At 36.1% G+C, this 23189-nt stretch overlaps 1 protein-coding gene across 1 annotated transcript in view; it reads right to left on the bottom strand.

Annotated features, from left to right (window-relative positions):
* Positions 1–23189, bottom strand: part of ABCB5 (ATP binding cassette subfamily B member 5) — a 137358-nt gene that overhangs the window by 18109 nt on the left and 96060 nt on the right. Inside the window, exons 20-23 of the mRNA XM_047847360.1 lie at positions 22416–22499; positions 13707–13910; positions 10693–10793; positions 9677–9817 (exon numbers count right to left, since the gene is read on the bottom strand). Coding sequence (XP_047703316.1) covers positions 9677–9817; positions 10693–10793; positions 13707–13910; positions 22416–22499 — 530 coding nt within the window. The remainder of the gene's footprint in view (positions 1–9676; positions 9818–10692; positions 10794–13706; positions 13911–22415; positions 22500–23189) is intronic.

Here is a 23189-nt window from a genome sequence, read left to right as displayed (position 1 = left end):
GAAGGGCATTCCATTCAGAACTTTTATCTGTGAAAGATATATGACCTGAGGGATGCACAGTAGAGGAAGGAAAATTTCAGTCGAAAAGGGAGGGAGAGTACCAGCTAAAAGCCCTGATGCTGTCTTTCTTAATTGTGTATGTGTTGAGGGGAGGATAACTCCAGATAGGGGTTGATGTTGATGAGGATTATACTGAGGAACCTAATTTTGTGGTGATGGAACTCTTACCATCAATCAGGGTGAGTCAGGGACATTCATCTCATATATTTTTTCCCCAGGTGGGTTCTGTATAAAGATAGGCCAATGCTGGTCTGCCACATAACATGCCTTAGCTGACTATGGCCCAATTAGCTAGAATGAACTAACCTGCAGTTCATCTCTACTCAAAATGTATTTATTGCACAACTTTTTTCACAATTTATTGCAACTCTCTGGGTTGGCTAGGGTTGAGTGAGAAGAATATTGAGCAGGAAGAGGTCTGGGAAGGATTTTCAGGGGCTGGGCTTCTGCTTCCTTAGTTTTATGGGTTCTCCTGGGTTCATGGGGCCATTGACACTACATCCTCACTATAATGATTCTTTTAAGCATGTCCAAACAATGGGGAAATCCCCTTGCCCATCATGGCTGCTGAAATCAAATTGGAATTTTACAAAGATCCTTCATCTAGGAATAACACAAAAAAGTATAGAAATGATTAATCCTAATTTTAACACAACTGATCCAAATAGGAATACCCTGCATAGTTACTAGCTCTAATCTGTTTCCCCTTAATCTTGCTTCCATACCCAGTTTGTATACCTTTGGTGACTTACTCTGATAGGAAGTATACTAGGAGGTTCAGAGCCTGGGCTCTGAAGTCAGACCAGCAGGACTGCATCCAAACTCTACTGTTTATTTATTAGCTGTGACCTTGGGCATGTTCTCTGTGCTTCTGTTTCCTTATTGGCAAACAGGAGATAATAGGGGTAGCTACATCTTACAGCATTGTTGTGAGAATTAAATACATTAATAATACAAGATGCTTAGTGAAGTGCTCAACAAATGTTTAAATTATTATTATTCCTCTCATAGAATTGAAAGTTAATGGGACACTTTCTGTTGAAAATCAGCTCTCACACTTCTATAGAGATACATTAGCACACCAGCACAACTTCTAAAGTCCTCGCTCAGTAAGTTTCTTCTTTTTTACTGGAAAGCAGAGTATTTTCCCTCACAGATGTGGCCATTATCATTATACCCATACTCATAACTCTTTTCCCCTAACATCCATATAACACTCCAAAGATCCTTTTCTTCTGACCCTAAATCCCTTCTTCAACACATGGGAGACAGAAAAATACACAACTTATATTCATTTGGCACTCTGGGTTTTAGAAAATGTTTTCATATACTTGTTACCACTTCATCACCTAGGAGATAAATAGGGCAGGGACTCTTAGCACTGCTTAACAAATGAGGAGACTCTTGCTCAGAGAAATTAAACAATTTGTCCAGGATCACTTAGTTATAAAACTGTAGGGCTGGGACTGGAACCTCCTTATTCACTGTACTTTCGCTTACCTGGTGTTCATTCCAGTGGAAAGCTGGCCCGAACTGTCTCTCCCTGCATATTGGGGCTCGTTACCACTTGTATCCCATTTCAGAATCTTCAGAGGGTCCTAGATATCAAACCTGCCTTGATTTGTCTCCTTTAGATACCTTCAGTGGTTGATCCCTCTATCTACTCTCCTTATCTTGTCTTCTTCTCTTCTGGATAATCCCTGGGGAGGAGCCTGGTACAAGTTGGGTGGCTGCCATGGCAATAACACTGAGAGAAGACTTTCCTGTTTTCCTTGTTTTGGCTAATTAAGGCTGCTCTCCTACACAATTATAATGATGACACACACAGTTCTTCCATGGCTGCTTGGTCTACCTGAGTAAAGATGGTGGTGGAGGCCTGGCTTGCTTCCTTCTATCCCTTAGTATTTCAAGATATCAACTAACTACTAATATTCATTGAAAACCCATCTATGTTGCTCTTTTGGCCAATAGTCACATTTAATATTCAAAGTTCAAAGGATTACTTGTCAAAAACTTTATCTGGACTTTTGGAGGATTAGGCCACAACACAAAAAATACCTGGCTCTGCTTCTCAGCAAGTTTTCAAAGCTGTGGTTTTTATTATCACTGTACTTAAAGTTACCATGCCCATCTGCTTCCTGCTAATATGTAGAGCAAAGAAGGAGGAAACAGAGATAGAGGGAAGTTCTGAAGTGGAGGTATGGAAAGTTACAGAAACCCTCTGCTGGACACTAAAAGTTTCTGAGCTATATTGCAAAGGGCAAGTCAGCTAGAAACAAACCTAAAGGTGCTAATTAATGGAAAGTCAGACAGGAGAAAATAAACTTATTTTGTATTTCTCAAAATGTGCACATTTATAGTGAAGTAAATTGAAAGTGTTGCCATGGTTAACAGGCAGAAGGGGAGAATTTTACTACACATATGTGTGTGAAAACCTAAACAAGAGATTTTCCAAATGCCTACACAGTGCTACAAGGCAGCAGAATGAAAATGCTCTCACCTTTTTAAAATGCTTATCTCAGAGAAACGTTTACAGTAACCGAGATGGAGGAAGACAGCTTCTACCATAAGAATTGTATGTTGCCTTCTTTTAAGAGGAAAAAGCTAACACTTATAGTAGCCTTGCTGATAAACTAATATTATGAGCACATCAAAAGGATTTTGCTGTTAACAATTATGCATTTTCCTTTAAAGGGCACACTGTCATTTCTGACAGAGACAGCTCACCCATTCCTGTAGCTATAAATCATGAAGATACATTCACACTTATTGGCTGAATAACATATCTTTATTTTTTAAACAATAAACTAAAATATGACTTCACTAATTTTTATACAATTCTAGAAAAGTTCCTGGTAGTGGCCAATAGAAAACCCCATGGTTTTAAGCAGGTAAGGAGAGCAGCCTGGGATTTAGTCCCTATGCTCGTATTTCTTAAAGTGTGGTCCTCAAATTCTGTGCCTCAGAATAATCTGGGATGTTTCCTAAAATGTAGTTTCCTGGCCCTATATCAAATCTACAAATCTCTGGGTTAAGTTTGTGAGGGGAGATGCGGGTATCTGCATTTTTAACCAGCTTCTTGACTGGTGAGCTAGGAAACCACTGATTACAGAACACACAAAGTTCTTTTCACTTAAGGAGGTTCTAGGAGGAGGAAGTTTTCTTTGTAAACTTCTTCCATTCAGTTAGTTGATTAGATAGAAAGCTGTCTGTCACCCTAGATTCTGAAAGGCATAGAGTCTACTAGGCCAGGTATAATTCAGTGTGTGTAAAGGACACTTGTAACATATTCATGGTAGTTGGGGGCCACAATGGGTCTTTAAGAAGGCTGGAGACTTTGGTGTTGATGGCAAATCTCATCTATTCACATTTTGCATAGACCGGTATCCATATTTCCCAGATACTCTCCTTTGTCCATACTATAAAAGTATGGGTATCCCTACTTTGCCTGTAGTCTGGTTGAATGAAACTGAAATGAAAAATGATACCAGTGACCCTAGCTCAGATAGCTCCCTATTTCTTCCTTTCCTCAGGAAGGGAGGAATACCAATGTGATACTGTTCATTAACCACTGCCCTTATATTAATAGTCCAACGTAAGTTCTGACAGCTAAAAATGTCTCCATGGTTCAGAAATGACCGTTTTTAATGAATTTAATGAAAAGAGATTCAGGAAGTGTGATAGGTTAGTAGTAGGAGGAGTTTTTGTATTGGAGCCTTTTGATTCCCCTCTATTTCAGAGTCATAAAATAACATTAAGCAAGTTACTTGTTCCATTTACGTTAAGAAACAGCCCAGCTCTGGGTATTCACATGTTGGAAAACTAAAAAAGAATAAAAAGAAAAGTTTATAGGAGATTCTATGAACTTTTCCTACAGAATTAGTAATAATAATGATCATAATGACAATAACAATAAAAAATGTCTGCTAAGTAAAGCCTGTGGCATCTTGAATTGTGATTTTGGGCATGTTAGCTAACTGTTGTCTTGAGGCTTAATGTTCCCCATCTGTAAACTGGGAATCATACTGCACATAGTAGTTGAGAGGATTAAGCAGTTAATATATGACAAATCACTAATATTGAGTAAGGACTCAGTCAAGATTTGCTGTTATAGTGATTATTGTATGAAACGGAATGATGTCAATTGCAGGCATGACTATATTTAACATGATTTTGAGGCTGCATCATTCTTCAGCTAAGAAAATTCTTTGCTTATTTTTAACCTAAACAAATCTCAGTAAAGAAGTGGACTCCCAATTACAACCACCCTATTTTTATATAAATGGTTGTCCTTGACTTAGACCCAGTCCTTCTGCCAAAGCAGCTGGTATTAGATATATCAATGTAGAAGGGAAGAAAAATAGAAAAATCCGTGAAAAACAGGAGTAATGTATTGACTCTGGAAACACATTTCCAGGAAAACCTGGACTGCCTAATTATGCACCAATCCAAATTTTCCTCTTTATTTTTTTATTTTTATTTTTTTTAATGTTTATTTATTTTTGAGAGAGGGAGAGACAGAGCATGAGTGGGGGAGGGGCAGAGCATAAAGGAGACACAGAATCTGAAGCAGGCTCCAGGCTCTGAGCTGTCAGCACGGAGCCCAACGCAGGGCTCGAACCCATGAACCACGAGATCATGACCTGAGCTGAAGGTGGACCCTTAACTGACTGAGCCACCCAGGCACCCCCTCTTTATTTTTGATTCATTTATTTATTCAATAAATATTTACTGCATGCCTATGACATGCCAAGCTCTTGTTTTTGGCTCTAGGGAAATATTAATGACCAAATCAGGCTAAGCCCTGCCCCCACAGAGCTTACAGTCTGTGCACTCAATACAGCAACAGAAAAGATCAATTCATGTAGTGATAAGTGCTATCACTAAATAAAACATGGTAATGGGATATAGAGTGATAAGGCAGATGGGTAAAGAGACTACTTAACAAAAGTCTCTCCAGGGAGTGGACTTACCAGCAGAGGGCAGGGTGGTGACAAAGAGGCAGCCTGGCAAAGACCTGGGGAATGAACATTGCAGGAAGAGGGAAAACCAAGTACAGACACTGAGATGGGAGTTCTAGGGGCAGAAATGGCAAGTGTGTGCCATTTGCAACGATGTGGATGGAGCTGGAGTATATTATGCTGAGCAAAATAAGTCAATCAGAGAAAGACAAATACCATATGATTTCATTCATACATGGAATTTGAGAAACAAAACAGATGAACATATGGGGGGGGGGGGATAAAAAAGAAAAAAGAGAGAGGGAAAGAAACCACAAGAGAATCTTAAAGATTCTTAAGAATTCTTAAAGAACAAACTGAGGGTTGATCGCAGTAGGGAGGTGGGGGATGGGCTAGATGGATAATGGGCTAGATGGATGGAGGGCACTTGTGGTTTTTTTTTTTAACGTTTATTTATTTTTGAGACAGAGACAGAGCATGAATGGGGGAGGGTCACAGAGAGAGGGAGACACAGAATCTGAAATAGGCTCCAGACTCCGAGCCGTCAGCACAGATCCCAAAGTGTGGCTCGAACTCACGGACTGCGAGATCATGACCTGAGCTGAAGTCGGACGCTTAACCGACTGAGCTACCCAGGTGCCCCAAAGGAGGGCACTTGTTATGATAAGGCTGGGTGTTGTATGTAAGTGATGAATCACTGAATTCTACTCCTGAAGCCAATATTGCACTGTATGTTAACTAATTAGAATTTAAATAAAAATTTGAAAAGAGAAAAAGACATTAAAAAAAAAACTTCGGCAAATTAATGCAGGGACATCTTCTAACTGTATTTATGGTTGTGGATGTGTGATATAGTTAGTGTTCAGTTATTTGAATTTAAAATTAAACCAGAATACTTTTGAATTTTCATGAAAAAAAAAAAGGCAAGTATGGGGCTGACAGTTCACAAAAAAGAATGGTGATTGAGGTTAGACAAGAAGGCAGAGGCCTGATCTGTAGGGCTTTCAGGTTAAAGTAAGGAATTTGGCCTTATTTAAATTTCAATGGGAAGTCATTACAATATTTCAATAAATCGATGGAATTAGATTTATGTTTTAAAAGATAAGCCTAGCTACTGTGCCAATAATGGATTACAGGGAAGCAAGAATAAACACAGGGACATTAGTGAGCAGGTTGTTGGAGTGAGCCAGTCACAAGGTTAGGAGGTAAGGATGAGGGTGACATGGGCAGAGATGGTGAGGAGTATTTTGGAGTTAGAGCTCTCAGGACTTGCTGCCATATGTGGTAGGTAAAAGCGAGAGAAGCAACAAGTATGACCCCAATATTTGGGCTGAGCAAATGCAATGGTGGTGCTATTTACTTAACATAGGGAAATCTTGGGGAAGAGAACCCTTGAGAAGAAAAAACCTAGAGTTCTGTTTTAGACATAATAAGATATTATTAGACATCTAAGTGGGATGTCCAACAGATAGCTGGATAAGCATGTGGTGTTCAGGGAGCTGGAAATGAACAGAAGGGAGTCCTCAGGATATAAGTGATACTACCAGACTGGATGAAATCAGTAATGAGAGTGTGTAGATGAAGAATGCTGAGAGCTCTAAAGCCCGCCAACATGTGGAGGCCTGGCAGAAAAATAGGAGCCAATCAAGGAGCAGAGGAGAAAGGGTCAGTGAAAAAGGAGAAAAGCCCAGAGAAGAAAATGTTTCAGGAAGGAGAGTGTCAAATGCTGCTGAGGGGGTCAAATTAGGTAGATGGGAGAATGACCACTGGATGACTGTCTGGGTGGGTGAGATGGGGGTCAGTGGTAACTTTGATAAATCTTTCTAGTGGCATGGTGGGAACCAAGGGTTGACTGGAATGAATGTAAAAGATATTGGAGATGAGAAAGTGTAGAGAACAAAAATAGGCAACTCTTTGGAATTTGTTTTGCTGCAAAGGAGACCAGAGAGTCACTAGAAGTAGGTAGAAGGGAACTTAGGGTCATGAGAGAGATTTCTTTTTCTCAAGACAGATGATTATAAAGCAAAAACAAAAAATAGTAGTGACAGAAAAACTAGTGTGAAAAGATGATTGCAGAAACTCATCATAAGCAGGGACAGTTATTTCTTCCATGGAGATGGCTGGCATGGTGGACCACATGGTAGTGGTGAGTTTGGTGATGGAAAGATGCGGTAGTTCTCCCTTGACTGCTTTGTTATACTACCTTCAGGTAAACCCACTGGAAATTAATTAGGGTTACAATGTTTTTCAAATATTAAATTTCTTCTGTGAGAATTGGTAAAACCATCAGACATCCTACATTAGTATGGATATACTTAACTGGCTTGTCTCTACTAATACTAAGGACCAGTAACCCTGAAGAAATGAGACCCTGTGAATTTAAAGATGGCTGCAGAAAGTTCAGAGCAAAACGAAGAAAATATGTTCAAACACTTGGCTTGCAAACAAACTTCTGGAATACAACCAACTTTTAAGCTTGTGATTGCTTGTATCACATTAGAACCAAGGGAAAAATGCTAATTTAACAGGCTGGCAAGCTGAATAAATTACTGTAAGTGATTCTACATTTAGTTTCTTGTTAATCTAAGTAAATTAGTCTGTGTAATCAGAATGAAGCCCAATACTAAATGTTATACTGTGGTTTATATGTTTATACAGGCAATACTGTACACTGTTTTAAAGTGTAGGAAAACACAGAACAAGGAGCATACACTTTCTATTGAAATTTTAAATACAGATATTCCATTTTACCAGGAGATCTGCTTCCAGGAAACTGCTAAGTGGACTTATAGTCAGGTAAGATTCAGGAATACTGGGTTGATGAATTGTGGACTATTTTCTTCTGAGTGCCAAGCAAAAAACCTTCCTGGGAACTCAGTTAATATTTGATAAGTACATACATAATCATATGAATGGAAACCAAATATTGCAACTTATTCTGAAATTATTTGGCTTCAAATGATTTTTTGTCATCTCCTCATATTGAATATATATTCTCAAAATACAAATACGTGCCATCACTGAGGAATTCAAAAGAATGTGCCTGAGTCTTGGGAGGTGAACCCCAAAGAGGAGTTCCCAACATATTTTGCCAAATGGCAGCATGTTTTGTACAGGTGTCATCTCCCAAGTCAGTGTTCTGAAGAGGCTGATCCTTGCTTTGATGTGTATATTTTGGGAGGCTTGTAAAAAAACATAACATTAAATTTGGAGTCAAATATTGTATAGATTTCTCTAGCTCTAAATATTTAGCAGTGACATTTATTTTTCCTTTCTTTGTAGTTCCTTTTTTTCTCCATTTTTTTCTTACTATATTTATGTTTTCCTTTATATCCTTGAACATTTTTATAGTAACTTATTTAATGTGCTTGCCCCCTAATTTCATCATCTCTGTCATTAATAGATCTATTTTTATAACTTTTTTTTTCTATTTATGGATCACATTTTCCCTTTGCTGTGAATGTCTATAGTAATTTGTGTTGCATAGTGGATGTTATAAATATTATATTGGTAAGTGTCTGCATACTGCTGTCCCTCTTTAAAGAACACTGAATTTGTTTTGGCAGCCATTAGGTTTATTGTGGAGCAGCTTTATCAGTTGTAGGTTTTTAAGCTTTGCTAAGGTCGATCTAGAGTAGTTATTACTACAGCTATATTTTAGCTCTCTTCTGAGGTTTTATCCTTCCTGGATCACTACTGAATAGTCTGTATTCAGGGAAGCTTTCTCACTCTGGCTGCTTTTTAAAATTTTATTTTATTTTTTCTTTTTAGAGAGACAGAGAGAGAGAGAGTATGGAAGCAGGGGAGAGGGGCAGAGGAAGAGAGAGAGAGAAAGAGAGAGAGAGAGAGAGAGAGAGAGAGAGAGAGAGAGAGAATCTTCAGCAGGCCCCCTGCTCAGCATGGAGCCCGATGCAGGACTTGATCCCATGACCTTGGGATCATGACCTGCGCTGAATTCAGAGTTGACACTCAACTGACTGAGGCACCGAGGTGCCCCTAGCAGTGGCGTTTATGATACAACTTAGCAATGTTCTGTTATTTTACAGAGTCTTAAGAAGTTCAGAATTAACATTCAAAATTAATTTTTCTGATTTCAGAGGCTGAAGTTAGGTGTTCCTAGAAAGTAGAGCAACTCATAACTGTGTGAACAGAATTCCAAAATGGAAGCTCCAACAAGTGCTTTGGGAAGAGGCAGCCTCAATGGGATGCCATGATTAATTCCAAATGTGATTTTTCTAAAGGGAAATATTTATGTGTATTTCTTCTGGAGCAATTTGCTTAGCAAAGAACTCAACCTTTACATCATATTTGATAATGCCATCTCCATCCTGGGAGTTCCATGAAGGCTTACAAATTCTCAAAGGAATGGATGACAAGAAGGCATATTTTACTCCTACATTCCCACATTCAGTAAACTGAAGTAGGGAGAAATTTATTTGGGTGTTTAACTTAGACTGCCTGTACTATATCAGTATCAGTATTTTACCAGGTAGACTGCACTTAGAGATATTAAGTAACAAAATACATTTAAAAATTTTCCCAGCATGTCTTTCCCACCATGTGATTTAGATGAGAATGTACTATAAACTAGGCATCTTTCTGGCTAATTTAAGTACATAACCCATTTACAGGGTTTAAATATTTGCACAACTTACATGAACATGCCCTCTGGGGTCATTCGTCCAGCTTGAATTAAATAGACTCCAAATCGAAACCCCACTGCATAGGCAAAATATACAAAAGCATGGCTGAATGCATAACAGCTTCCAACGATCTGTGCTTTCTTCAAAGTATTTCTGAAAAGCATAAAATTTACTAAATAATGGGACATGAGGTATAGCAAGGTAATTTAAATAAATGTAGAGTAATGAATACAGAAGATTAGCCATATTATCATTTAAGGCCATGTTATATATCATTAAGCCATGTTATACATTTTTCTAAGAATGAGAGAGAAAGTGAGTTTTTTAAAATAATAATTATTATAGAGAAAACAGAAAACATAATGATTCTCTCTATAGCTATACACTCTATAGCTCATTGTAACAGTTGCCTCTGTATACTTTCAAATGAGAGGACAAGTCTGTGAATGAACAGCTAATGAGACTTGAAGAGATTTAGTTTTGAAGCATTTAGAAATATTTTCTATTGTAATCTTTCACTAGCACAATAAATAGTGGAAATTAAAAGGTGGTATCAATCACAAGCATGAGTGTAAAATAAAATAGTACAAAGCTATCTCTCTGATAAAGTAATACAAATAGTATCATTAAGTAAATGTGATAAGGAGGACTAGTTTAAAATTAAAAGGAGTGATCACATTTGTTATGTATACATTCATTTTCAAATATGAACTATTTTAGAGATTCAGTATAAAGGGCTGAGCAATCTTATTTTCTTTCTTGAATATGTTATTTCCTCAATTTTGTTTCAGGAAAATAATAAAAATGTGCATAGTTCATAGCAATGTGGGAGGACCTAAAATTTTCTACTTGTGCTTGTTCTCAGTTCTCCGCTTGATGAGGTCATATGAGAAATTCTGATATGCCGTTATTAGGAAAGATTCCAGAGCAAATGAATTGGCAGGCAAACCACTGCAGTCATCCAGGAAGGCTGCCTTCACAGGGACAACTATAGTTAGTGAATGGACTCAGTATGAATCTACAATCACCTGTGCTGTGTCTGAAGCATCTCCTCGTATGTTCGCTCAAAGGCTTTTTCTCTTGTTAATGACACTATAGTCCGAATATTTCCCACAGCTTCAGTTGCTACCTTATAAAATAGGACAATAAGATAGAGAAATAAGATTAGTAATGGTTAACTTCTCTGTCTGTGAATTCCAGTCACTTATACTGGGGGCATATTAAATAAAGCATTAAGTCAATAAGTTTTCCTGACAAGTTTTCTTAGCTTCTTTTTTTCTTTCCCAAAAACAATACAGGAAAATAACATTTTAGGATAATAGGCTCAAGGACAATTTTTAAAAAGATTTAGTCGGCTGATCTAAATTCAGTCCCCTTCAGGTCTTCACTGAATTTCTATTTAAACTGGTTCCAGGGGTGCCTGTGTGGTCTCGTCAGTTAAGCGTCCGACTTTGGCTCAGGTCATGATCTCGCAGTTCGTGGGTTTGGGCCATGCATCGAGCTCTGTGCTGATAGCTCAGAACCTGGAGCCTGTGTCTCCTTCTCTCTTTGCCCCTCCCCTGCTCACACTCTGTCTCTGTGTCTCTGTCTCTCTCTCAGAAATAATAAATGTTAAAAACAATTTTTTAAAACTGGTTCCATAGTCAGAGAGATCAAACATTAGCATTATGTCATTTGCAATTGTGCAAAGGAATTAGGAGATAATTCAAGAAGACAGTAAAAAGAATCAAATAATTACTTACTTGTAATTATTTGAGAAATTGTCTGACTCTAGCACAGAAATGCGAATAGCAACCCCCCAAAAAACCCAGAAACACTGCAGTAAAGTAATATGGGTATGTCTATTAAATGCTGCATAAGATACAGCCATTTCTCATTTTGATATTTGTGAACTTAAAAGATATTTAATTCATATATAATTAATGATTTTCCATATTTATATAATTTTTGAAAAGAAGATTCCTTCTTTTAATCACATGGGATCCAAAATGGAAGAGACTTTTGGCTTAGAATAGCTTGTTGGACATGAGAACACATGTTGACTTGAAAGAGAAACTTCCTGCTTTCACATTGTTTCTAGAATGGCAGAGTGGATTGAGGGACAGAGGAAGACCTGGATGGACGCCCAGTGTTATTTAAAGAATAGCTTGGGTTACAGGAGAGAATCAGATTTCTGGAGGTGGGCAGGACATCCAGATTCTGCTCTCAATTTTGACTTTGAGTTGTTCTAAATTCTCATTAATTTCAAAGTAAACTCAAAGAAACCTCCATTTGTAAAATACTATGTAGTATGCAAGAAAAATAGGTGAAAGTGCTAAAACCTTGAGGAAAAAAATGAACAAAAAAATCTTTAAGTCTGAAAAGTAAAACATTTGATGATTTGTCCAAATCTACATATGCAACTGAAGAAGGACCAATGTGCTTTATTTGGTATTTGGTAAATAGATTAAAAGCTACTGAGGAAGACACAGACTGTTTGATTAGTTACTGATTGTATAGTCTGAAGTTATTTTAATAATATGAAAAGGAAAAATTAAGGATACATATACAATTAAAGCTCATGACATAAAAATTAGGATGAGTAAAATACAATCAATTAGGGCCCCATTAATTTTGGAATTTGTGATAATTTTCACCACAGGGAGGGCCAAACAACTTTTCACTGTCTCTGAGGCAAATGTATGCTAAATAATTCAGTCTCTACTGCCCAGAGATTCCAAGTGTCCTCATCTAAGTCAAGAAAGGTAGAAAGGTCCAAGGGTCACACAAGCCGAATTTTGATGAGTCATGTGCTTGGCATCCCTATTCATGAATATTCATGCTATTTATAGCGTGCCAATGGTGATAGTCACTGTGATATAGACCATAACTGGTATTAAAATCATTTCTATAATCAGAGGATGTTCACCCAAATGATAAAGGTCTTTGAAACTATGTCATGAGAGGAATAGCTTAAAGACCTGGGGATGGGTGACTAAGAGGAGACTTGGCATTTAACGATGTGGCTTCCTAAAAGCTGCCACAAGAAACAGGCTTTGGACCTCTACTGAGATGAAAGCCAAGCAATGTAGAAGGCCACCAAAAACAAATAAGTAAACAAACAACCTCCTCCAAAAAATCCCCCAAAACAACCCCAAACTGCCTACGAGCCAAAGGCTATTCAAAGGTAGGCAGCTTGAGAAAGTAATGCACTGCCTACCATTGGAAGGAGAGGACAGGTAAAAGACAGACAAGGGATTCCTTCTTTAGGTAAGTGGTTGGATTAAATGATATTTCTTTTAATTCTTACATGTTATGATATTATAATACTAATGTTTCCCTAAATCTCCAATAGAATGATTTATTTTTATAAATAATGATTGATCCTGAGAAGCTTAAATATGATGAAGCATTTTCCTAGTATTTAAATTATTGTTCATTTTAATCGGTATAAAGATGGTCCTTGTTTCTAAAGCCTTATTTTAGGCACTATATCAATAGTAGCAAATTGCCTTATTTTCAGTAACTGTTATATTTCCTCCTAATTTTGAAAAATAAAATAACTAAAATCATTTAAGAAAATTTAATTACCCAACAATCAGAGAATGGGGAATCATGATGTTAGCAAATTCCCCCATGGTAATATGGCTGGCACCACTGAGTGCTTACTGTCTTCCAGACACTATCCTAAAATGTCTTACATAGAATAATGCTAAATGTTATATGTACTACTTACAAAAATCTGAAAATGGTATTATTATTATTACCACTTTACAGAGAAAGAAATTGAAGTTCAGAAAGGTTGACATAACTTGCTCATATGATACATTTGTTAGTGATAGAATCTGAATTCTAATTCAGCCAATTTGACTCTAGGGACTATGTTCTAAATCATGAATCCTACTACTATAGCATGTCTACACCCCATCCTAAACTAGTCTGTATGCATTTCAATGAATGTACTTTACAGATTCCTAAGAAAGAAAGTTAACATACTGTAAAAATGGGAACTCTCATTGTTTTCCTCTTAAAATGTTATGATGGTAACAAGTCTTTATTTTACCTTCCCAGCACGCTTAAATTCTTGCTTATCCTTATTGGCAAATCCAGTCATAGCTGTGGCTTCAATCATTCCTGTCAGAGCAAGTATTGGAGCAATACTCAGAATCAAGAGTGTCATCTCCCATCCATATATGAAGGAAATGATAACTGACAGTCCCATGTTAGTTGCATTTTGTGTTAAGACACCAATCCTTGAACCTGTTACCTATAATCAGACAGATTTGGGGGGAAAAAGTCAATTAATTTTATATTTACAAGAATTTCTGTTATAGTTTCTTACAAAACAAGACAGGCTTTCTTTTTTAGGATTTATACTTACATTTTTATTTTGAGCTTGTACTTAAAGATTAAATAATACCCATACTTTAAAAACTGTCCTCTACTAAGGAGTGATTATGCTTTGTTTACTTTATGTTGGATATCGTTGTCCTTTGATGTGTCCCTGTCATTCTCTGAATATGTCCTTACTTTCTGACACAAAAACGTTCTCCAGACTCTATCCCTGGAATCTAACATTTCTTCAAGATGTCCTAGTTTCTTTCGGTGGACAAAGTTATTTAGAAGTAAATATATGGTGTTAGTTGTGCTAATTATTAATGGAGTATCAGTGGACAGAACTGGGGTGTGTGTGTGTGTGTGTGTGTGTGTGTGTGTGTGTATGTGTGTGTGTACAGATGTATGCACAAACTGAAATCTGTATTTTTCTGTTTATGTATCTTGAAGTCCATGAATTCACATCAATATCTCCAATACCAATACAACACCACAGAGTTATTTTCAGTTTTGTGCCTTCTTATATTTGTTACCCCCATCTGCAACAGTGATAAACCTGGCTCCCATCTTTAATAGATTTATGTGATCAAGCTCTCTGTAGATAACCAATCTGACATCATGGCCCCTATTTATCTCCTGTAGGGATACCGTTCTCATTCTGGTGTGGCGTGGCTTTCCCACACCAGGCTGCCACCACACAAGGAAGCGTAACTCACCATATGTGGACTCCAAAACCCAACATTCCCCTTTCTCCTACAATGATGGAGGAGCTGGCACTCTTGGTCATTATACCACAGTAGTGCTGAATTGAATGATTGATACTATATATTAAGAGGTATGCTTTGGATATTGTATCTTGTATTCCATTTTGAGCATTTTATAATTTGATTTCATTGAGAAAAAGTCTAAAGCAGCATTATCAAGATAGAAAAGGAGTTGGAAACATCATGGTAAAAGGTAACTTAAAGAAATTCTAAAAGAAAATCTCAAAATAAGTAGAAATATCTTTATAACTATTTTACAAGAACTAAATGTCTTATGAATCAACTTTCAGTGGGACACATGATAAGTAATAAACTGAAATGTTAAATTCCTTTAGTGCTAGGATGAAAAAATGAGAACCCCATTTACCTAGAAAAACAGGTATAATCAACAAAGATATCAATTCATATTTTAAAAGATTTATTTTGTTACGATCATGAAAATATGACCATTGGAAAAGGTTTGGATTATGTTAAAATTTACATCCTTTCAAACAAATACACAAACATATTCAGATTGGATTATTATGTATATGTAGCTTTGTATCCTGCTTTTATCCCTTTACATTATACTGTAAGCTTTTTCCTGGGTCACTGAATAGTCTTCAAAAAATATTTAGATTGCTTCCAACTTTACTAAAATAGAGACGTAATGAGCACCTTTGTGCATAATTTTTATGCTCATTTTTTATTTCCTAATGTTGAAAACCTAGACTAGAGGTATATGTTAAAGGGTATACATTCTTACATTCTTGATATTGTCAAATTTCTTCTCTAGAAGATTATATCAGTTTTTACTAAAGTACCCCCAAATTAGTATCATCATTACAAATAACAACAACAAAAAGCCCTACCTCCCTAAAGGCTCTGTCTTATTCCTAAAAAAAATTTTTCTGGCTTCAGCTTCAAGACTGTATTTGGTAATCTGCTATTTCCCCTTTTCTTGATAAACTATTAAAGAAAACTCCAAAAATGTAAAAACAAGTAACAATTGCAAACATCAAACAAACCATTAAATAATGAAAACTAAGACAACACATAAAGTATTTTAAGTGTCTTAGCATGTTATACATTAACTCTAAGACCTATGAGGCTGAAATATGAATGTCATTTGCTACTTAATACTGATTTACACTCTGTCTCTTTTTTTTTTTTAATTTTTTTTTTTCAACATTTATTTATTTTTGGGACAGAGAGAGACAGAGCATGAACGGGGGAGGGGCAGAGAGAGAGGGAGACACAGAATCGGAAACAGGCTCCAGGCTCCAGGCTCCGAGCCATCAGCCCAGAGCCTGACGCGGGGCTCGAACTCACGGACCGCGAGATCGTGACCTGGCTGAAGTCAGACGCTTAACCGACTGCGCCACCCAGGCGCCCCTGATTTACACTCTGTCTCTTGACAGTTGAAGGATGATGCCGGAGATAAAAGATGTTGAGATGTTGTATGTTATGGGATGGTTTGTGTTTCCCCCCATCCCAAATTTACATTTTGAGGTCCTGACTCCAAGTTTCTCAGAATGTGGCTATATTTGTATTTGAGATCTTTATTTTTCGTTTATTTATTTATTTTTGAGAGAGAAAGAGAGCGCTCACAAGTAGGGGGAGATGCAGAGAGAGAGAGAGAGAGAGAATGTGAGAATGCGAATCAGGCTTCAGGCTTTGTGGTGTCAGCACAGAGCCCGATGCAGTCTCAAACCCTGCATCAAACAAACTGTGAGATCATGACCTGAGCAGAAGTCAGATGCTTAACTGACTGAGCTACCCAGGTGCCCTGGAAATGAGGTCTTTAAAGAGGTAAAGTAAGTTAAGTTCAAATAAAGTCTCTAGTGTGAGCCCTACTCCAGTATGACTGATGTCCTTATAAACAAAGGAAATTTGAGGCACCTGGGTAGTGCAGTTGGTTAAGTATCCAACTTCAGCTCAGGTCATGATCTCACAGTTCATGAGTTCGAGCCTCATGTTGGGCTCTGTGTTGACAGATCAGAGCCTGGAATATGCTTCAGATTCTGTGTCTCCCTCTCTCTCTGTCTCTCTCCTGCTCACACTCTATCTCGCCCTCTCTCTCTTTCTCTCAAAAGTAAATAAAAATTTAAACAAAATTTAAAAAAAGAAAAGGAAATTTGAATGCAGATATGTACTCACATATGGGAAGGACTATAGGAGGACACAGTAAGAAGATAGCTATCTACAAGTCAAGCACAAAGGATTCAAAATGAAACCAATCCTGCTGACACCTTGATCTTGGACTTCCAATCAGAACTGTAAGGAAATAAATTACTGTTGTGTAAGCCACCCAGTCTGTGGTAACTTTCGTTATGGCAGCCCTAGCAAATGAATACACTTAACATGTTCCTCTCCTCCCACCTAGCTGCCTTTTAGGGATGGTGGTAGAATAAGAAGAATCTGAATTTAGTTTTCCTGTTCCAGGAAGAATTAACAGAAAAAAACAGACATTTGGCCTTGAAAAATATTACAAGAACTGAAGGAAAATAGAACAGAGTCTTAAAGACCTAGAGGATAATGTAACTCTGAAAAGAATTTAGGACTGGAATCAAAGGAAATTTAGTTAAACTTCCATAGATTCTTTAGCAACATGCATGAATATACAAATTTTTCTTGGAAATTAAAAACAGGAAGTCATGATTAAATAATTCTTGAGATAAGAATTATTTATGGATTATTACTATATCTTTGGAAGTTTGCTAAATGTAGAAAATACAACTTTTGTAAGAAAATGATAGTGTACAAAGAGGGATGGCTAGCATAAGAAAATAAATGACAGAAAACTCAGTATGCAATTGTAGAAATAAAATTCCATATGATAGGATTTCTGTTTCTGGTTAACAGGGAGTAACAGGAAATAGATTTATCCTCCCATCTGAAACAAAGGCAGAGATGGGAAACAAACAAGGTGAACCCTATGATTGCCCCAGTTTGGCCCTTGAAAGAGCTTCCAGGCTAAAGTGGAGGGTAAGTGAACTAAGACAGAGCCTAACAGACTCCCAAAGTTAAGTAGATAAAACTGAGAATCTGGGGCATGGAGAATCTCAAGGAAGCTAGAGTTTGCAGTATAGAACACCAGAGAAGAGAGAGGTACACAGAAAGAGAAATATGGGTATCTGCAGAGGGTCCTTCTTGAATATTCAGGTAAGTAGTTCATGTGTGAGGGCTGGGAATAGTTTCCAGTCACACCAGTCAGACTGGAAAACCTCATGTCCTCATAGGGCATTGGGTAGAGTATGTAGAAAGGTCTTACCTCAGTAGGCTCTTGTCCTAACAAACCTTAAAATAAGACCCAAAAGGATTAGACTGTTCCAGGTAACTGAATTCCAGAGGAAAAAAAAAAAAGAATATTTCTAGAAATATAAAAATATCCAGCACCCCAAAATGTTATATTTACAATGTGTGCCATCTTGTAAAAAATTACCAGATATGCAAAACAGCAAAATAGGACCCATGATGGCATAAAAATCAATCAATTAAACTAATCCACAACTGACACAAATGTTAGACTTAGTAGATAATGATATTAAAAGTTATCATGGTATAACATATATTCCAGAAGTTAAGAGATAAGGAACATACAAAAAAGATCCAAATCAAAATTTTACAAAGGCAAATTTCAGAGTCCATAAAGTTTTATTGGAGCACAGTCATGGTCTTTCTTTACCTATTGTCAGTGGCTATCTTAGAATTATAATGATGGAATTGAGTAGTTGCTAGAGAAACCATATGTGCCACTCTCCTCACTTTGTACTGTTGCTCAGTGTGCTACAAATCTGTGATGCAATTATAATTTGACAGCATGTTGAATGCCACATGAATTGCTGTACTGTGACATTTTATCTTAGTTTTAAAAATTACCATTGTATGTACATCATCTAAAAATAAGAAAGGAAGAGAAGAGTAGACTTTGAATGTCCTTTTAAGGCATAATGGACCGTGGATTACTTTTTCTGATCAGATATCACAGTGTTGTTTTTATTATGCTATAAAGTACTACATAGTACTAAAAATATATAAAATAGGTCAACATTTTCAGATGAAGCACTCATCATTATATTCTTAATTCACAAGAAACCAACATTCAGAAAATTTGGAAAATTTTAAGTGGAATATCTGATTTCAGTAGAATTTCTTCATAAAACTGAAAAGTGAAAATGAAGCTGACACCTAAGTAAGTTTCTGAGTGGCTCATTCATTAGTTAAGCAAAGAAAATCAGTTATGGATAATGAGTTAATTAAATCATGTTTAATTGCAGCAGAGGAAGAAATGTGTTTAGTGAGCTTAAACCTATTATCAGATGATGATTAACCTTTTGGTAAGAACAGTTGCTCAAAAAGTAGACAACACTGCAGCAACACCAACAGCAATAAAAAACCAGGTAGCTTTTTTGAATAGTTTTCCCTGGCTCTTGATGAGTTGACATATGTTACCGGTACTGGTACTGGTAAATCAGGAGCCAATGGTGAGTTTGAAGTGACTAAAAAATTTGTTACTATGAATGGTCTGTGTGGAGCAACTACAGGTGATAATATTTTCAAAGAAGTTAAGAAAAAATGAAGTCAGTATAAACTGAAGTGGAATCTACTAAAATATATTACAACTGATGGTGGTAAGATTTATAGAGTAGAAAAAAAAAAGCTTAGTTGGACAAATTTACAAACTGTGAAAATGTAAGATGTTTAAAGCCTAAGTTTATTTCTTGTATTGTTTATCAGCAGGTATTTTGTGGAAAATAACATCACACTTTATTGGACCAGTATGGTCAATGGTGAAGTTCATTTACTCTTATAGATTTAACTATTTTTATTTCTATTTTTGTGAAATATGGAAGATGAATATCTTGACTTGTCTTACCACACAACAGATTGAGGGTTTAGCAATGATAAGGTTTCACTGAAATATTTTGAGTTCAGGGTTGAGACTGAAATTTTCCTTAACAAGAACTACCTTTAACCACTCTGGCTTTGGATATTAGCTTTTGCTGTAGACTTGGTAATGTTTCTTAATGAATTCAACCTAGAATGGTAAGGCAAAACAACAATTACTTGCCAATGTTATACTATGGTAAAGTCATTTTGATGATTGCTAACATTTTTTGAATCACAAAAAATATCAAACTGTTTTTATATACTTCCTATGTCAAAAAGTTAAATCAGGAAATGAGGTCACCCCTGTCCAGGGAATGATATTCTAGTTCTACCTAATCAATTCATCTGGTTCTTGGAATTAATAAATGAAGTTTTTATGATTTCTTGGGGCTATATAATTATAGTTCTGATGAGAAGAATTCTTGGAACTAACATTGTATCTGTCAGTGGTATATCAAGTGCACATTGTGGCATGAATAACACACTTTCTTGTGGACAAAAATGAGGTAACACTTTTGGGTGATGAAAAGGGGTTGCTAAAATATACAGAAATAATACCTTGTAATTTTGTGGAACCTAGATTCCCAAGGAATCTAAAATGGCTTTGTACCTTTAATAACACTATATGTTACACAGAAAATAGTCTGTTGACAGATGTATGGCAATAAGCCATAACCTTGGGCTGAAATAATATCAGTTAAATTGGTTGTATTCAGTAAACTATTTCAGGAATCATGTTGTTCCATGAATTTATTTTACTAACATGTTTTTCTCATGACTCTCAAAGTACCAGAGTTTCTAAAAATGGCTAAGGGTGTATATATTTTTGGCCATTAGTAAAGGTTACAAAATAATATTTACTATTATTAAGGAGCTAGTTTGTGGACACTTATGCTAATATGTATGATAAAATAAAATTTAACTGAAATTACATGATGAAGAAACTGAAATGGAATATGCCTTAAATTGATACAATAGGAAATATGACCCCGAATAATTATTTCCTAATTCATCTCTAGTCTAGTGTGTGTTTGTGAGAAAATACATAGTAGATAAACAGGATTGGTAAATAATTCTTCCTTCTGCAGAAAGAGTATCCATTCAAGTTAGATATGAACCTACCTTTATATTGCAAAGCAAGTGTTTGTGTGAATTAATTACATGGTAGTAGACATAGACTTACTTTTACAAAACTTCTTTTCTTATTCTGCTTTCTAAATTCAACAGCTTTAAAATCTGCCATCAGTAATTCAATCATTTATTCTTTAGCTATTACTTTTTATTCAATGCAAATGGTCTTACTTGCCCAGAAATTATTATGAGACCAATATTTACAAATTGGAACAAGAAAGTTTCCAGTGATCAAACAGAATTAGTCAGATGCTTGTAAGCAATCAGGCTGACAAATGTTTTCATTAATTTTTCTCAATGAAAGACAACACTATTTGTTAAAAACAACTAATGAATGTAAGGAAAGTAATGTTGGTCTTTCAGTTCTAATTTGTTCTTTTGGCTGAAGCAAATACTTGCTAAAAGAGATGATATAATATATATAAAATATGGCTGCTAGCAGAATTTCACTGGGATTGTAAAAATGTTGAATGATAGATAGTAAGAAAAAAAGAGCACAGTAAAGAAAAAGAAAAAAAAATGGCAAATTTTGTGGAATGGGGATTCTACTGGAATTATAGGGATATTTCTGCCTAATATGTGAACCCTACAATTCCTAAACATAGAAATTGTCATTCTATTATGCTATGTAAGATTAATGCTACGCTCCTTACTTAACTATTAAGTGAATATTATTCATGATTTTTTCCACTTATGCGAGTAAAATTGATTCCTTAGCCTTATTTAAAAAAATTAAAAATTTTTTTAACGTTTATTTATTTTTGAGAGACAGAGAACGACAGAGAACGAGCAGGGGAGGGGCAGAGAGAGAGGGAGACATAGAATCTGAAGCAGACTCCAGGCTCTGCGCTGTCACACAGGGCCCCATGCAGGGCTCGAACCCATGAACCAGGAGATCATGACCTCAGTCACCCAGGTGATTAACTGACTGAGCCACCCAGGCGCCCCTATTTTAAAATTTAAATTCTATCTAATAAATTTAGGGCATTGTCTTCCAAATAATGAAAAAGAGTTCAGAAAAAAAAAAAAAAAAGATGATGCCACTTTTCTTCTTGAACTCTTTCTACATCAAAACATTAGTTTTGCAAACCATTATGGATGCACATGAATATTAACTGTAACCAACTTGTTCTATTATTTGGTAATACAAATCTACCCTTAGAAGGAAAAACTACACTTTCTTCTTTTATTAAAACTTCTAAATTGTGTGTGTGTGTTTTCATTTTGTTACTTTTTCTAGTCTTACTATTTAATTCAGAGCTCTTTTCTCTAACATTTGTAGTATCTTCTTTAGTCCTCTGGTTATCCTATTACAATTGCTAAATCTTTTTTCCCCCTTTTTTCCTATTTTTTATATGAATATATATAGTTGACATACAATGTTATTATTAGTTTCAGGTATACAATGTAGTGATTCAATGAAATCTTTTTTTTTTTTTTTTTTTTTTTTTTTTTTTTTGTTAAAAATATCCAGAACTGAAAGGTTTCCCTCTTTCCTTTATTGAGAGCTCCCAGTTAGTCTTGAGACTTGCCTGGTCCCCTTAAAGATGTGGGTAATCTTAGTATAGCTCACAAATATGCACTGACACATGTGTGTGTACAGGTATGTATGTGTGTACACATACACACAGAATACACACTCCATTTAAAAATAAAAACAATGTACATACTCCTTGGATTTGTGCTATATCCATGGCTAATATTGTTGTCAAGGCTCCTGTGCTGTTTTCCTTATCATCAAACCAGGAAATATCCTAGAGAAAAAGGAGAATTAATATATGGTTATCAAAAACAAGACAAAACAAAACAAAACAAACATTGTTATCAAAAAGATTGTTCTCTGATTTATGATTCTGCTCTAAGTCAGAAGGCATTTACCTTCTCCTTCACTTACAGGTATTTAATTCTTATAAATAGTATGGATCAAATGACTTTTGTTTCTTACTTCACAAAGATCTATACTTAGATACAAAATGAAGAATGTAAGCCCAATATCTTGGAACCATTACCAATGCTACAGTACTGTATAATAATCAACATCAAAAATGGTCATTTTGAACCACTAAGTAAGTTGTAATTTCAGTGAAGAGCAGACTACTTAAAAAGGTAATGCACAACATGATTTAGAAATATTTCCAAAGCTCTCTATCTAAACTGATTAATGATAAAAAGTCTATCTCCTCTTTAGGACCCACTTAGGCAAGATTTTCCCTGATACTTCATATTACTCCTGAGATCCTATAACCACTGGGCATTGCGAGAGGCTAAAGAGGCAAAGAGGCTGATGTAAAACCCCTGTGGCCAAGAAGCATGCAATCTGAAGGAGATAGGTCAAAAATACAAGCAATAAAAGCATAACATTATAGCCAATTTCATTTTCAACAGCAAATAGAGATAGCACTTCTTAGCAGTTCTCAACCTGAGGCATTCTGATTTCCTTTTAT

The sequence above is a fragment of the Prionailurus viverrinus genome, chromosome A2, assembly GCF_022837055.1.
Source record: "Prionailurus viverrinus isolate Anna chromosome A2, UM_Priviv_1.0, whole genome shotgun sequence".
Lineage (NCBI taxonomy): Eukaryota > Metazoa > Chordata > Mammalia > Carnivora > Felidae > Prionailurus > Prionailurus viverrinus.
The sequence above is the reverse complement of the archived record's forward strand: the minus strand, read 5'-3'. Positions and strand labels throughout refer to the sequence as shown.